Genomic DNA, 16,583 nt, shown 5'->3' with positions numbered 1-16,583 from the left:
GCCTGGGTGACAGAGCAAGACTCCATCTCAAGAAAAAAAATTTATCCACATTAATGATATTCATTAATTAGTTCATCAATAGGGCAGAAGGGAAAGCTCTTCCTTAAATTGCAACTAATGAATAAGAAATAATGGAATTAGAAAAACACCACTTGGCAATCAACACAGTAACCTTTTTCAAGCAACACTCATCAAGGGGTGTCAAAATTCACAGGAAAAAGTAGGAAGAAAAATATGATATTTACAGTCCCATACACAAGATACTTATTAATTATAAAGGAAAAAGTAGTAATTTTGGAGTGCAGAAATCTGGCGGATGCTACCTCAACCAAGTGATCAAAATTAACAAGTAATGGGACATATTGACATCATGCTCCACTCCCACATGATGCAATGAAAAGGATACATTATCATTTCCGTAGTATCCCTGCCAAAACTGTGTAATCTCTATCTAATCATGAGGAAACTTCAGACTAATCCAAATTGAGGGACTTTCTACAAAATAAACTATTCTGTATTTCTCAAAAAGTATTAGTCATAAAAAACAATTTTTTTTTTTTTTTGAGACAGTCTCGCTCTGTTGCCCATGCTGGAGTGTAGTGGTGCGATCTTGGCTCACTGCAAGCTCCGCCTCCTGAGTTCATGCCATTCTCCTGCCTCAGCCTCCCAAGTAGCTGGGACTACAGGCACCCGCCACCACGCCCGGCTAATTTCTTTTTGTATTTTTAGTAGAGACGGGGTTTCACCGTGTTAGCCAGGATGGTCTCGATCTCCTGACCTCGTGATCCACCTGCCTTGGTCTCCCAAAGTGCTGGGATTACAGGTGTGAGCCACCGCGCCCAGCCGAAAAACAAATTTCTAAAAAAGTAACCCAGATGGAAGATAACTAAATCGATTTAACAACTAAATGCAATGTGATCCTGACAAAGGACATTACTGGCAAATTTTTAGAAGGTTACAGTATTACATCAATGTTAATTTCCAGATCTTGATAACTATTCTATAGTTATGTAAGAATATCCTTGTTTTTAGAAAAGTAGACAATGAGAAGTATATTCAATCTCAAGTGTTTCAGAAAAAAATTAGAGAAATATAAAGCAAAATATTAATAGTGAATGAATCTGTGTGAAGGAAATATGGAATTCTGAACTTTTCTTAGGCATAAAATAATTTCAAAATTCAAATTTAAAAGGTAAAACAAAAACAAAAATTATTGGCTAAGAGCCCAGAGATTAGAGGGAGAAAACTGGCTATTGATTCAACCTTTCAAAAAAGTGCTGAATGTCCCTACTTTTAAGGGTGAGTTAGTTAATATGCTTCTAATAATTACCACTTAAATGCTTTACAGTAGTAAAGTGGGACACTCACATAGTTTCTTCATCAATATCATTTTCTTCTGTATTACTTGTTGCTGTGGAACTAGCAGAGGAACTGCTGCCATCTAGCTGATTTACTTCATCCTCATAAACAAGATCCAGATCCAGATCTCCATCTGAAAGCTCGTGCTAGATCAATGCCAAGAAAACAAGACATCTATTCCAAATGTTTCTACTCAGTTGATCACCCCATCCACCCCATAAACCAAGCACCAAAGAATAATATAGTTATCAAAAAGCTATTTTCTGCTTCTGTGCCTCAGCTGCTGAGCCCTGTGGAGAAAAATCACACAACCACAGTGACATCATTTTACTAACTTATGCGTGCCGCCTTCAGCTGGGCCCTCAGTGTGACTGGAATCCTTCACATATTCCACATCAGCTTCCTCACAGAGCTATGTTTCAAACCATCACTCCTCAGTTCTACCTAATTTTACCATTATCAAGGTCATTAATTAACACTGTCACCTATCTGCACAGAAAAAAAATACCCACTATTAAGCAAAAACTTCCCCAACTTTCAGCTGCCTTACCTGCAAACTCCACCCTTCCTTTAACTCAGTTTGTCAAAGACTAACTGCTTTACCTGACTGCTCCATTCCAAACCCTATTATCTCTAGTTTATCAAAGCACTTAATCTGTGCATTCTCTCGACCCACTGGGTCCTTCAACGTAACTTAAAACTGAAGTATCTCATCTTAAAAATTACTACAAAAAAAAACAACTATCTAGGCATCCCTTCTTATGTAAAAATATCTACTTCTTAAATTCTTATTCTGGATTCTGGCTGTTGTTTAGCTGGGATAGAGCCTGGTTATCTACTAAATCCTAAATCATTCTACCTACATAAGTAATGACAAGGTATGTACTAGTTTCAGTGAATGAAAATAGAACACCTGGTTTTTTTTCTTTTTCTTTGAGATGGAGTCTTGCTCTGTCTCCCAGGCTGGAGTGCAGTGGCACAATCTTGGCGCACAGCAACCTCCACCTCCCAGGTTCAAGTGATTCTCCTACCTCAGCCTCCCAAGTAGCTGGGATTACAGGCAAGCATCACCACACCCAGCTAATTTTTGTATTTTTAGTAGAGACAGGGTTTCACCATGTTGGCCAGGGTGGTCTCGAACTCCTGACCTCATGTGATCTGCCCACCTTGGCCTCCCAAAGTGCTGGGATTACAGTGTGAGCCACCGCACCCGGCCAGAACACACTTTTAAAATCCACAATTTATGGTAGTTTAGTTTTTAAAATGTACATCACAGTTTGTTTTATAGAATGTATTATTTCAGAATCTTGAAATGCTTTGATTCAACAACTTCTGACTTATTAACATTTACATAAGGGCATATATACATTACTAATGGAAATCAATGGACAATATTTTTAGCCTACTGTTTCAGCGCATAATACGTTAAAAGCCATGATTCTACTGTTTCTTTTATCAAACACAAAAATCTAAAACTGGCCTCATTATTACATGATAATCTTCATTCTGAATCTTCTCCTCCTCTTCTTCATCCTCTTTGGCCTCTCTTATAGAAGCTGTAGTAGGACCACCCTCAAGAAGCATGTCAGAGCACGCAGACTTCTTAGCTCGTGTCTCCGGAACATCATCATTTTGGGGGCTAAGATGGTTATCTGGTGGTGACAAATCTCTTGACTTCTGAGTTCGAGATAGCTCAATAGTAAGTCTCTTTTAAAACAAGAAAAGCACAAATATTAGCCATAGCTCACTGGCACAGTAAAAGATGTTTCTAGCTAAAAAAAAATGCATCCAGACGCTCCTAAAACCATTTCTTTCTTTCCTTATTTATTTTTTGAGAACTGTCTCACTCTGTTGCCCAGGCTGAAGTGCAGTGGTGCCATCACAGCTCACTGCAAGCCTTGAACTACTGGGCTCAAGAGATCCTACTGCCTCAGCCTCTCAAGTGGCTGGGACTGGAGGCATGTGCCACCATGCTTAGCTAATTTCATTTTTTATTTATCTTGCTACGTTGCTCAGGCTGGTTTTGAACTCCTGGGCTCAAATGATCTTCTGGTCTCGGCCTCCCAACATGCTGGGATTACAGGAGTGAGCCACCTCACTTGGCACCATTTCTTAAACTATTTCTCTGAATCCCTACTGCCTTTTATTTATGAAAAAAATTGATGACAAAGATAAACTGCCCCATATATGCTCATCTTCCTTCTTTCATATCCAGCCTAAGCTAAACATACAAATAGCAAACAGTAAGTGAATACAGGTAGTTTTAAATAGTACATTTAACATGAAAATCTCTGAAAGCATGTATTTATTCATATTTTCCTCCCTGACCTATTAACGATTCTCAGCACTCCAAACCTTCCGCCACATCCTAAGTTCCTAAGGGAAATGAAACATTCCTCAGTTTATCATTGTAAAATAAAAATTCATCAATTAATCTTCTCTAGTGCTCATTCAATAATAGTTAAGAGTTCAAGATGGGACAACTTTTAATTGTGCTATAGCCTAGAATCCTCTAAATCCAAGATAACTTGTGGAAGAGAAACTAAGTCACTGACAGAAACACAAAGAGCTTACCTCAAACTACAGCCACACTGTTCAAAACAACTTTATGCAATGACGGAAATGCTCTAGATTTGCAGTACCCAATGCAAGCACTTGAAATGTGGCTACTGCAACTAAGGAATTAAATTTTTAATTTTAATCAAGTTAAATTTACAGACCAGGCACAGTGGCTCACACCTGTAACCTCAGCACTTTAGGAGGCCAAGGCAGGCAGAGTGCTTGAGCCCAGGAGTTCAAGACCAGCTTGGGCAATATGGAGAAGCCCCTGTCTCCATAAAAAATACAAAAACTAGCCATGACACCTGCTCAAAGTCAGAGCTACCTGGGAGGCTAAGGTGGGAGGACCACCCAAGCTTGGGAAGCTGAAGCTGCAGTTAGTGGAAACTGTTCCTGGCAACGAGAGTGAGTGTGACCCTGTCTCCAAAATAAAAAATAAATAAAGTAAAACAAAAATTTACATAGCCATATGTGACTAGTGGTTACTAAACTGGACACTGCAGAACCAGTAAGGATGGGGAACAGGATAACTAGATTTTTTTTCCAATTATAAACTACAAAATTACAAATAGCAATAAATATATTAAATCTAATTACAAATATAACAAGCCAAAAGGACAATAGGAAACACTAAACCAGAAATATATATTTCCTTACCTCTTTAAGGTTGTTTATTTGTTGGATATAACTAGTCTGTGCAGCTTCCAACTGAGTAATGTACCAATGCTGGTCCCGGGATTTTTGAAAGAAAGTTGGTGAACGTACCTGAAACCTTAAAAGAATCGTGCCACATTAAAAAAAAAAAAAAATTCAAATGGTAAAATATTATGAGTCTAGCTTTGAATTCTGTAATTTTGGTTAACTTGATTATAAGGCCAAAATTCACGTAAACTTAGAGCTGCTAGTATTTGTTGTTTATAGACGTAATCCACAGATTATGACACAAGATTCTGAAAATCCAGTTGTCCTCAAACTACCTTTCTAAAGTACATTGTACATTGTAGTTAAGCTCCCCAAACTAACCTACTAAGGCATATTATAATAATGCAACTAAAATATGATGATGATCATGAGTTGGGAAGAAGAGAGCCATATACCATGCAGTTCCCTCCTATAAGGAGAAAGATAACTCTTATCCCTTTCTTCCCTAAATCAGGCCCTAGCAAAATACAAAGTTTTAAATGCTGCTCTTTATATTTCTCTATTCCATCTCACATTCCCATATTTCCTGCCCCTCAGAAAAAAATCATTTACTGGGTCAACCACCCAGGATTGCTTTACTGTCCCCCAAAGAGTTACATGCTCTAAATAAACTATATCCCGAACCCTTCAAGATAGCAATCAAAATTGCCCTTATTACAATATGGCATTATTTCAGCTTAGATTAGGAAAAAAAAGTACTGCATCTACATAAAATCATATTAATATATAAATGACAGAAACTTAATCTATCCAGTTGTTTTAATTTTTAAAAAAACTAATACTTACTAAAGCAAACCTCTACCTTTGTTACATAGCCTAACGTAACTATATTTATAGTGAAAAAATTGCAGTGCATGTGTGAAGGTGTTTTTGAAGAAAGGAAACACCACAAGGCAAGATTAATTTGGATATCTACCTCTCTTTCATTCCTTCCAGCCTTTTACCCAGTTACACAATGTTAGCTGTCCATTTTTTTCTAGGATTTTACACCTTAGCGTAAGAACCTACTGACCATTTAACAGTTATCTGGCAGTATATACCTAGTTTCAGTCAAGAATACTCATGCAAGAAAGGACAGAACATAAACACCAACTATAAAACAACAGTCCTATTTAATGTTGGGGTAGTCTTGATAGGTCAGAAGTTTTTGGGCATCATTATATGCTATATTTGGATTATCAAAATGAGAACTTGAGTATTTTTTTTTAAAAAAAGAGATTGGCTGGGCACAGTGGCTCACGCCTGTAATCCTAGCACTCTGGGAGGCCGAGGCGGGCAGATCACCTGTGGTCAGGAGTTCAAGACCAGTCTCGCCAACATGGTGAAACCCCATCTCCATTAAAAGTACAAAAATTAGCTGGGTATGGTGGTGGGCGCCTGTAATCCCAGCTACTCAGGAGGCTGAGGCAGGAGAATCACTTGAATCTGGGAGGCAAAGGTTGCAGTGAGCCGAGATCATGTCACTGCACTCTAGCCTGGGCAACAGAGCGAAACTCCGTCTCTAATATAATATAATATAATACAAAATAAAAATAAAATAAAATAAACAGATTAAAGTATGTTCTGAACTGAACTGAGCAGAGATGATTCACAGTCTAGGAAGCACCCATTGGTAAGACATTAAAGTAAGATCGTCTGAACACTATTATTTTCTTTGAATGACTTAAACCAGTGGTTAACCCTGAGCATTATAATATTTTGCCATTAAAACAAAACCAAGCAGCAGGTAAATTTTCTTAACTTTCTGTTTTAATGAAAGAATGAAATATATATTCATAGTTACAGAAAAGCCTTAAATAACTTTCTAATAAAGTTCCACCAGAATCTTGAACTAAATGAGGTTTAAAGTTTGAGCAATGTTTCATTAAATAAATAAATATAATACGATAATGAGAAGCTCCCTATCCACGAATTTCATAGCAATTTACTTATGGTGCTACTATAGCATTATTTTATAATAAGAGTGTAGTAAACTCTTTTTTTATCTGCCAATTTCATCTTGAGTTCCCTGTGGACAAAAACCATGTCTATATTTTTCTTATTAGCAACTCAGTGTCAGGCATATGGTACAGACTCAATGTTGCTTTAAAAAAATGATGTCCTAACAAGAATTTGTTTCTGTACTAATATATAACAGTAATAAGGATGAAACTAAGACTATAAGAAAATGGGTCTTTTGTAGGTTGGTAAAATTGATAGTTGAATAATTTTGTAATTCTCTCTATGGCTGAAGCATGAAAAGCAATAAATTACTTCTCTTGGCGAACATTAAACCCCAAAAGTCTGAAAAGCTATATGAAGATAACTAAAATAATCCCTCCCTTCAAAAAACATGATTCCAGGCACAGTGGCATGCACCTGTAATCCCACCTACTTGGGAAGTTGAGGCAGGAGGATCACTTGAGCCCAAGAATTCTAGACTAGACTGGGCAATATAGCAAGACACTGCCTCTAAACAAAACAAAACAAAACAATAACAAAAACATGAATCTTTTTCCCTACACTGAAAATCATATCCCTTGTTAAACTTCTTTACACTTCCAGAAAAGCTATGGAAAACACCTAAGAGTAAATGCTGATATGATCTGTCCAGTATGCTCAAGAACAAAGAGCTCTGAATAAGGGAAATTTAGGAGTACATTAAATCACTCTCAAGAAAAAAAAAGTTTCAAATTGTGATGAGAACTTCTTAAACTGCTAAATACTCTGAAACTTCTCAGTTACGAACGTATTTTAATCTCTTTTTTAAATATTCAAGTTCTCATTTTAATCATCAAATTATAACATCATGTAATGATACCCAAACATCTTTTTTTGTTTGTTTTTTGTTTTTTTAAGACAGAGTTTCACTCTTGTTGTCCAGGCTGCAGTGCACTAGTGAAATCTCGGGTCACTGCAACATCTGCCTTCTGGGCTCAAGCGATTCAACTGCCTCAGCTTCCCAAGTAGCTGGGATTACAAGCGCCCACCACCACGCCCAAATAATTTTTGTATTTTTAGTAGAGACAGGGTTTCACCATGTTGCCCAGGCTGGTCTTGAACTCCTGACCTCAGGTGATCCACCCACTTCAGCCTCCCAAAGTGCTGGGATTACAGGTATGAGCCACGGCGCCCAGCTGATGCCCAAAAACTTCTGACCTGTGTAAAGACTACCCCACGTTAAACAGGGCTGTTGTTTTTATTTACTTTATTATTATTTTTTTTGAGATGGGGTCTTGCTATGTCGCCCAGGCTGGGGTACAGTGGCATAATCTCGGTTCACTGCAACCTCCACCTGCCAGGTTCAAGCGATTCTCCTGCCTCGGCATCCTGAGTAGCTGGGGTTACAGGTGCGTGCCACCACAGGCTGGCTAATTTTTGTATTTTTAGTAAAGATAGGATTTCACCATATTGGCCAGGCTGGTCTCAAACTCCTGACCCCAGGTGATCTACCTACCTCAGCCTCCCAAAGTGCTGGGATTACAGGCGTGAGCCACCATGCCTGGCTAAATAGGGCTGTTGTTTTATAGTCAGTATTTATATTCTGTCCTTTCTTGTAAATACTAAACCAACAATCAACAATAAAAAATTGATGGTTTTGGCTGGACGTGGTGGCTCACGTCTGTTATCAGAGCACTTTGGGAGACCGAGGTGGGTGGATCACCTGAGGTCGGGAGTTCGAGACCAGCCTGACCAATAGGGAGAAACCCCGTCTCTAATAAAAGTACAAAATTAGCCGGGCGTGGTGGCCCATGCCTGCAATCCCAGCTACTCAGGAGGCCGAGGCAGGAGAATCGCCTGAACCTGGGAGGCGAATGCTGCAGGGAGCCAAGATCGTACCACTGCACTCCATTCCAACCTGGGCAACTAGAGAAAAACTGTCTCAAAAAAAAAAAAAAAAATTGATGGTTTTCCCAAATACCACATGTTCTCACTTATTATTTAAGAGCTAAATGGGCCAGGCACGGTGGCTCAGGACTGTAATCCCAGCACTTTGGGAGGCCGAGGCGGGTGGCTCAAGAGGTCAGGAGATTGAGACCATCCTGGCTAACACGGTGAAACCCCGTCTCTACTAAAAATACAAAAACAAAATTAGCCGGATGCAGTGGCGGGCACCTGTAGTCTCAGCTACTCAGGAGGCTGAGGCAGAAGAATGGCGTGAACCCGGGAGGCGGAGCTTGCAGTGAGCCGAGATTGCGCCACTGCACTCCAGCCTGGGAGACAGAGGGAGACTCCATCTCAAAAAAAAAAAAAAGGCGCTAAATGATGAGAACTCAGGGATATAAAGAGGGGAGACAATAGACACTGGGGCCTACTTGAGGATGGAAGGGAGAGGATCAGAAAAAATAACTACTGGGTACTAGGCTTAGTATCTGGGTGATGAAGTAATCTGTACAGCAAATCACCACGATGTGAGTTTACCTGTATAACAAACCTACATAAGTATCCCTGAACCTAAAATAAAAGTTTAAGAAAAAAGTAGAAAATTGCTCATTTTCATCAACTTTCATCTTGATTCTTCTTTTAATTTTCTGTTATTCACAAAGAACTGATAGCTGCTTTATAAAATTAAGTTGTAAAACCAGTCACTCAAATATAAAATGCACTGTGAAGTGAAAAAAATCAACACTTTATCTCTCACTATTCTTAGATTTCCAAACGGTGAGGTCACTAGAAGTTCAACAGATAAATGGAACATTACTATATTTACTGGAAGTTGTAGTTTCCTCCCTACACACATTTTTTTTTTCTTTTTAAAGAGATGGGGGTCTCATTATGTTTCCTAAGCTGGTCTCAAACTCCTGGGCCCAATCTATCCTTCCATCTCGGCCTCCAGAGTAGATGGAAACACCAGCGCACCACCGCACCCGGCATATCTTTAATGAAATTACTAACTAGATGTCAAAAAAAAAGTTTGACTTTTTGACTACAAATTTTTGATTATTATCCACTTAAATAAAACAGTTAAGAAAGTGATAAGGTTATAGTTAGTATGAATTTCAATATTCATCTTTGTTAACCAAATGATCTTTGAAATACAGTTCCAATGATATTATTTCCCCACAATAAAAACCACAACATTAAATTTTTCCTATTACCTTAAAATCACGGTATCATTTTGTGGATTCAAGTATCCTTCATTTGCAAGTAAGTCCAAACGGAAAAATCTATTATAGCCCCAGCATTCTCCAACTTCAAAGTCAGATGCAAATTCTCGAATGATATTTTTTGTAGGATCATTACAGGACTGGTGAACCATCTCTACACGATATTCATATCTAAAATTGAAAAACAGACCATTACTATACAGTTAGTAAAATAAGAATAAAAGACAAACTCATCTAAACATTAAGGTCACTAAGTAATCACCTGAGAGGAAACCTTATTGATATATGCAATTACATTTCTTTTATCATTTATAAAAACAGCAGTATTTTGGGCTTTTTTTTTGAGATGGAGTTTCACTCTTGTTGCCCAGGCTGGAGTACAGTGGTGCGATTTCAGCTCACTGCATCCTCTGGCTCCAGGTTCAAGTGATTCTCCTGTCTCGGCCTCCAGAGTAGCTGGGATTACAGGTGTGTATCATGCTTGGCTAATTTTGTATTTTTAGTAGAGACGGTGGTTCATGTTGGCCAGGCTGGTCTTGAACTCCTGACCTCAGGTGATCCACCCACCTTGGCCTCCCAGTGTGCTGGGATTACAGGTGTGAGCCACCACGCCCAATCAGAAAAAGAGCAGTTTTTATTTATTTATTTATTTATTTATTTATTTATTTTTGAGATGGAGTCTCACTGTCGCCCAGGCTAGAGGGCAGTGGCAGGGTCTCAGCTCACTGCAACCTCTGCCCCCTGGTTCAAGTGATTCTCCTGCCTCAGCCTCCCAAGTAGTTGAGATTACAGGCGCACGCCACCACACTCAGCTAATTTTTTGTATTTTTAGTAGAGACATGGTTTCGTAATGTTGGCCAGGCTGGTCTCAAACTCCTGACCTCAGATGATCCACCCTCCTTGGCCTCTCAAAGTGCTGGGATTACAGGCGTGAGCCACTGCACCCGGCCAAAACAGCAGTATTTTGAATGAACCACCAAAACATGAATGGTACTAGGTCCTTTTTTCCTCATAAAGATGTTTACCAATATATTAGGTATAAAACAACACCTCAAAACATAAATAAATTTTGAATAAAGAAGTAATTCAAAGTTGCTTTTGTTTTATTAATGCAATATTTTTTCCTTATATTCACTACATGTTTCCTCATACATAAATATTCTGTTATTTCTATTATCCTTTGAGGTTTATCACCTTGCAATTTTAAAATACAAATTTTGAAATACTCTACTGTATTTTTCCAGCACAAGTTATAGCAAAGTAAATTATTGTGTATTCAGAAAATCAAAGGCTATAAAATTTCCTAATAGAAAATAAGTATGCAGCCATAAAAAAGAACGAGATCATGTTTTTTGTGCAACATGGAAGGATGGAGCTGGAGGCTATTATCCTTAGCAAACTAATGCAGGAACAGAAAACCAAATACCACATGTTCTCACTTACACAGTGGGAGCTAAATGATGAGAACTTATGAACACAAAGAAGGAAACAACAGACACTGGGGTATACTTGAGGGTAGAGGGTGGAAAAAGGGAGAGGAACAGAAAAGATAACTATCAGGTACTGGGCTTAATTCCTGGGTGATGAAATAATCTGTACAACAAACCCCCATGACATGAGTTTACCTATGTAACAAACCTTCATACGTAACGCCAAACCTAAAATAAAGTTAAGAAGAAAAGAAAAAGAGAAAGAAAATAAGCACGCTGGACACAGTGGCTAACACCTGTAATCCCAGCACTTTAGGAGGCCGAGGTGGGTGGATCGCCTGAGCCCAGGAGTCTGAGACTAGTCTGGGCAACATGGTGAAACCCCGTCTCTATAAAAACAAAAAACAAAAAAATTAGCTGGGTATGGTAGTGCATTCCCGTAGTCCCAGCTACTTGGGAGTCTGAGGCAGGAGGATCACCTGGGCCCAGGAGGCTGAGGCTGCATTGAGCCATAATTGTGCCACTGTGCTCCAGCCTCAGTGACACAGCAAGACCCTGTCTCAAAAAGAAAAGAAGTATACACTGGGAAAGCCAATATATTCTGATTTATATATCCAATCTTGTAAAATTTTCAGGTTTACAAAAAGACAAAGATACAGTTTATAAACTTTTGTGCATTAATGGACATTATCAAGAAAGTAAAAAGACAACCTACCAAATGGGAGAAACTATCTGCAAATCACATGTCTGATAAAGGTTTGGTATCCAAAATATATAAAGAATTCTTGACCAGGCAGAGCGGCTCACACCTGTAATCCCAGCACTTTGGGAGGCTGACGTGGGCGGATCACCTGAGGTCAAGAGTTCAAGACCAGCCTGGCCAATATGCTGAAACCCCGTTTCTACTAAAAATACAAAAATTGGCTGGGCGTGGTGTTGCATGCCCGTAATCCCAGCTATTTTGGGGGGCTGAGGCAGGAGAATTGCTTGAACTTGGGAGGCAGAGGTTGCAGTGAGCTGAGATCATGCCACTGTACTCCAAGCTGGGTGATAAAGTGAGACTCAAAATATATTACGTAAATAAATAAATTGAGACATGGTCTCACTCTGTCATTCAGGCTGGAGTGCAGTGGTGCAGACACAGCTCACTGCAGCCTCAACTTCCTGGGCTCAAGCAATCCTCCTGCCTCAACCTCCTGAGTAGCTGAGACGTGTGCAAGGTCTCACCATATTGCCCAGGCTGGTCTCAAATTCCTGGTCTTCAGCAATCCGCCCGCCTTGGCCTCCCAAAGTGCTGGGATTACAGGTATGTGCCAGCCAGTCTGGCATATTAACCTTTGACTGAACAAAAGACACTGTAAATTTTACTTTGTTGGATGTTAGATACTTCAGCAACCTTATAAATTTTCTTGAGATTCCTTCCGGGATGCAGTTAAGTTACTTGAAAACAATTTGATCCTTTCAGGTCTCACTTTTGTTAGGCGGGTCCAGAGCAGTGTTCAGTCTAGGGCTAATTTCTGCTATCAAGGCAAAAACTTCCTTAGCGTTATACCCAATGACCCATGAATTACAAATTTCTCCACCGTGGTTGGTTGCAACAGACACAGTTCCTGGCCCCGTGTGAACACCAGGCAATCACTATCCCCTCTAATCCTGTCAGGCAGTTCTTTCCCCAATCTCAGGTAGTTTCCTCACACATATGCCCTGATAAGTACTCTGCTGAATACTCAAGGGGAACCTATTACAGATCTCTAGACTTCAGTCTCTGCAGCTTTCTCCTCTCTGGTATTTTGTCCAATGCGCTCTAGCTACATTGTCCTTTCTAGACTCTCAGCACTATCCCCTCAACTAAGTCTGCCAGGTTCTACCTCAGTAGAACCCAGCTCCTCCCTGTGTTGCAGCCTGAAAACTCTCTCAAGGCTGTAAGCTGGAGAAATCACAGAGCTGGTTTGTGTTTTTCATCTCTCAGGGACTGTTTTCATTTGTTACCACCATGTCCAGTATCTAGAAAATGTTTCATCAAGTTTTTTTTTGGTTGTTGCAAGAAAATGCGTAGATCTCATCCCTCTTGATTCATGTTAGCTGAAAGCAGACATTCCATACCAAACTAAGAGATTTCATGTAACAGAGTTAAAAAAAAAATCATTAATATGATTCCAGATCCCACATTATAAATAACATTTAACAACCTACTACTTGTTCAGTTTGGATGTAATATCAAAGAAGATCCACAATTATCTAAAACCACTTTAAAAAATATTCCTCCTTGACAAAAAGTACATTTGTGGTTCTCAGGGACTGAAGGAAAGGGGGAATGGGAAGTGACAGATAATGAGTACAGGGATTCCTTGTGGCGTAAATAGAATGTTATAAAATTAGATGTTGGTGATGGTTGTAGAACTCTGCAGCCAAATTTTATACATGTATTTCAATCAAAATGATATTTTTAAAAAATTGAATATAAAAACAGATGAGAATCCAGTTGTCTTCTTTTAAGCCAGATAGTAAAGAGATTTCCAAAAACACAAAGCAATACAAGTTTTCTTAAAAATATATTTTTTTAGGAAAATAGTTACTTTTCATTTAAAAATGTTATTTATGTTAGTAGGCAACAGGCTTGTTGTTACCTCAAAAGTGAATTAAAATTTTATATAATTTTTTTTCAGTTTTAAGTTCTAACTCAGAAAATAACAATATATGTAATCCATATAAACAAAAACTCTTTGGGGTTCCCAATAATTTTAAGAGTATGAGACCAAACAGTTTGAGAACTGCCAATCTATACCATCCTATGATGTCAATAATTTCATATTACTCTACATCTTAACAGATATACCAATACAGTAATTAACAAAAATAAAAATTAGCAAAAATTGCTAGGGGGAATGTATGTAAACGCACAGTAAGGTTGTTATTTAATTACACTTCTTACTTAGAAGTTTCAGGCAAGCCAGCTGAGAGTTCCAGAAACACAGATAAGTAGTAACCTCGCACAACTCCATTTCCATCCTAAAAGAAGAATAATCAGTTGAAGTGTAAAAAAAATTAAGCCACAATAAAACAAAATGCAGATTAACATCTGATATCTAGATTGAGAAATACTTCTAAGCCTCAAAGCAATGGAAGAAATAAAAAAAAAAAAAACCAAACACCAATAGATTTGAGTTCTTAACAACTTTAAACTTCTGTGTATTTAAAAAAAAGCGAAACTACTAAGGCACAGAAATGAAGGGAAATATCAACAACCATGAGAAAGGTTAAGAGTCTTAACATATATAGAACTCTTACAAATCAACTTTAACAAAAAACCAAGACCCTAATGGGAAAAATAATTTCATTAGAAATGAGGCAAAAAGAAATTTTAAACCAAAAATTAATTTTTAAGACCAACATACAAAAAGGTAATACCCTATGCTGAAAGTAATTAAATACAATTTCTGTATGATTTTAATGTCAGAATTCCATATAAGATTCTGTCTAGAGATTGAGAAGTTGTTTAAGTCTCTACTATAGATTTTATTTTTATAAAGATAATTACTCCCTTTTTGTTTAATTGGGCAAGACTCTTTTAAAAAAAGAGATAATTACTTCCTATGTATTGCCCTAGTACTTCAGGTGTCTATGTTTTAAAAGAATCACATTTATTATAACTACTTGTTTAAACATCTATTCCCCCAATGAGACAATGAAGGCTGAGAACAGAGATCCTTATACATCTACAGTGTCTACTGGGGCATGACTACAGAGGGGTACAAGTACTATTAACCCCTTCATTTTTGGTCTACCTTGCTTGAAACGACCTGAGGCAACTTTTGAGGCTTGACATGATAATCACTCAATAGATATCAATGAATAAATGAATCATCAGCTAGGTGAATAAAGCCAGACACAAAAGATTATATATTATTGTATAATCCCATTATACAAAACTTTTCTTAAAAAAAAAAAAAAATCTGAAACTACATATTGAAAGACTTTAGTGTGTAACTAAGCATACTAACCCAGGAGGACTAAAATGTGTAATAGTAAATTACTGGACTCAAAAAGATTATTTAGCATCTAGGTAATATCACCAAACATCTTTAAAAGTAAAGAAAAATAGTTTATTATAACACTTTTCCTAAAGAAAATGGAATTGCATATTGAAGATACCCAATGAAAGAAAATATGAGCCAAGGATTTTATACCCAGCAATACTAGCCTTAGAATATAAAGGGCAAAAACTGTTTTCAACATATGAGAACTCAGGGAATATTGTTTCCAACAGGCCTTCCAGCAGAATATATTAGAGAACTAGGTGAGGACAAACAGTTGTCTAACATGGAGGGAGAAGGGGAACAGGGAACGAGGACAGCATATGGAACAAAAAATAAGAAGAGTTAACAGTCTCAGTAATCAAACTAGTGTACTACAGAACTCTGAAAGAAAGACATTGGTTTCAAACTTTATTAGAAACATCAAAAACTTACTGGGTAAACTTTTAATCTCCAGCAAAGTCCTGAAACTTGAAGAGGTGGACTGTAAACAGGATCTGCTCTCTGACGCAAAGTGCTAACGAAAAAGAAAACCAACCAAATACCAAGATCAAAACTGTTGTGAAATGGCAACAGGCAAAAAGAAAGACCAACCAGTTTCTTTGCTACATATTTGAAATCTTAGACAAATAACAAGGTGACTGATGAGGTCAAAATTCCACTGTAAAAGTTTAGATATGCTTACATTCTGAAATAAAGAGAATTTAAAAATACTGAAATATTCAGCAATATCTTTTAAGTTTCAGGGGAAAAAAAAACCCTCAAAATTGTGACATTTAAGGGAAAAGGAATATATCACTAAGTCTCCCAAATTTAATTAATGCTTCAACAAGCAGTCTTTCACCATTAAAAATAAAACCCAGAAGGTTTCTTCCTCACTTCTCTGCAGTATAATCATCTTTTAACATTGAAAAACGAGAGTACACTAAACCTTAATAAATGTGGGAAAAACCTCAGAAAGACTATGTTTTAGCCACAAAAGTATCCCATGAGAAAAGACAAATTAAATGGGAAGAGGGATAAATTCTGTGTGGCTTTTTTTTTTTTTTTTTTTGAGACAGAGTTTTGCTCTTGTTGCCCAGGCTGAAGCACAGTGGCACAATCTCGGCTCACTGCAACCTCCACCTCCCGGTTTCAAGCGATTCTCCTGCCTCAGCCTCCCAAGTAGCTGGGATTACAGACGCCCACCACCACGCCCAACTTATTTTTGTATTTTTAGTAGAGACGGGGTTTCATCATGTTGGCCAGGCTGGTCTTGAACTCCTGACCTCAGATGATCCACCTGCCTCGGCCTCCCAAAGTGCTGGAATTACAAGCGTGAGCCACCATGCCCTGCCCAGTGTGGCCTTATTTTGATGGCCTTTGCCTATTATTTGGAGTTTCTCTCCTGAAGACCTTATATTACTTGTTTC

At 38.1% G+C, this 16,583-nt stretch overlaps 1 protein-coding gene across 44 annotated transcripts in view; it reads right to left on the bottom strand.

The window, feature by feature from the left end:
- The window catches only part of TRIM37 (tripartite motif containing 37), a 140,205-nt gene that overhangs the window by 80,763 nt on the left and 42,859 nt on the right, over positions 1–16,583 (bottom strand). For all 44 annotated transcript variants that reach the window (XR_010581795.1, XR_012425575.1, XR_010581793.2 and 41 more), the window contains 6 exons: positions 15,607–15,688; positions 14,070–14,146; positions 9,699–9,878; positions 4,576–4,690; positions 2,851–3,066; positions 1,369–1,505 (listed from right to left, as the gene is read on the bottom strand). Coding sequence is in view for 41 of the 44 variants with exons in the window: in XM_074019113.1 (XP_073875214.1) it covers positions 1,369–1,505; positions 2,851–3,066; positions 4,576–4,690; positions 9,699–9,878; positions 14,070–14,146; positions 15,607–15,688 (807 nt within the window). In the remaining 3 variants the exon portion in view is untranslated. The remainder of the gene's footprint in view (positions 1–1,368; positions 1,506–2,850; positions 3,067–4,575; positions 4,691–9,698; positions 9,879–14,069; positions 14,147–15,606; positions 15,689–16,583) is intronic.

The sequence above is a fragment of the Macaca fascicularis genome, chromosome 16 (genome assembly GCF_037993035.2).
Source record: "Macaca fascicularis isolate 582-1 chromosome 16, T2T-MFA8v1.1".
Classification (NCBI taxonomy): Eukaryota; Metazoa; Chordata; class Mammalia; order Primates; family Cercopithecidae; genus Macaca; species Macaca fascicularis.
Note: the sequence above shows the minus strand (reverse complement) of the source record. Positions and strands in the feature narration are given on the sequence as shown.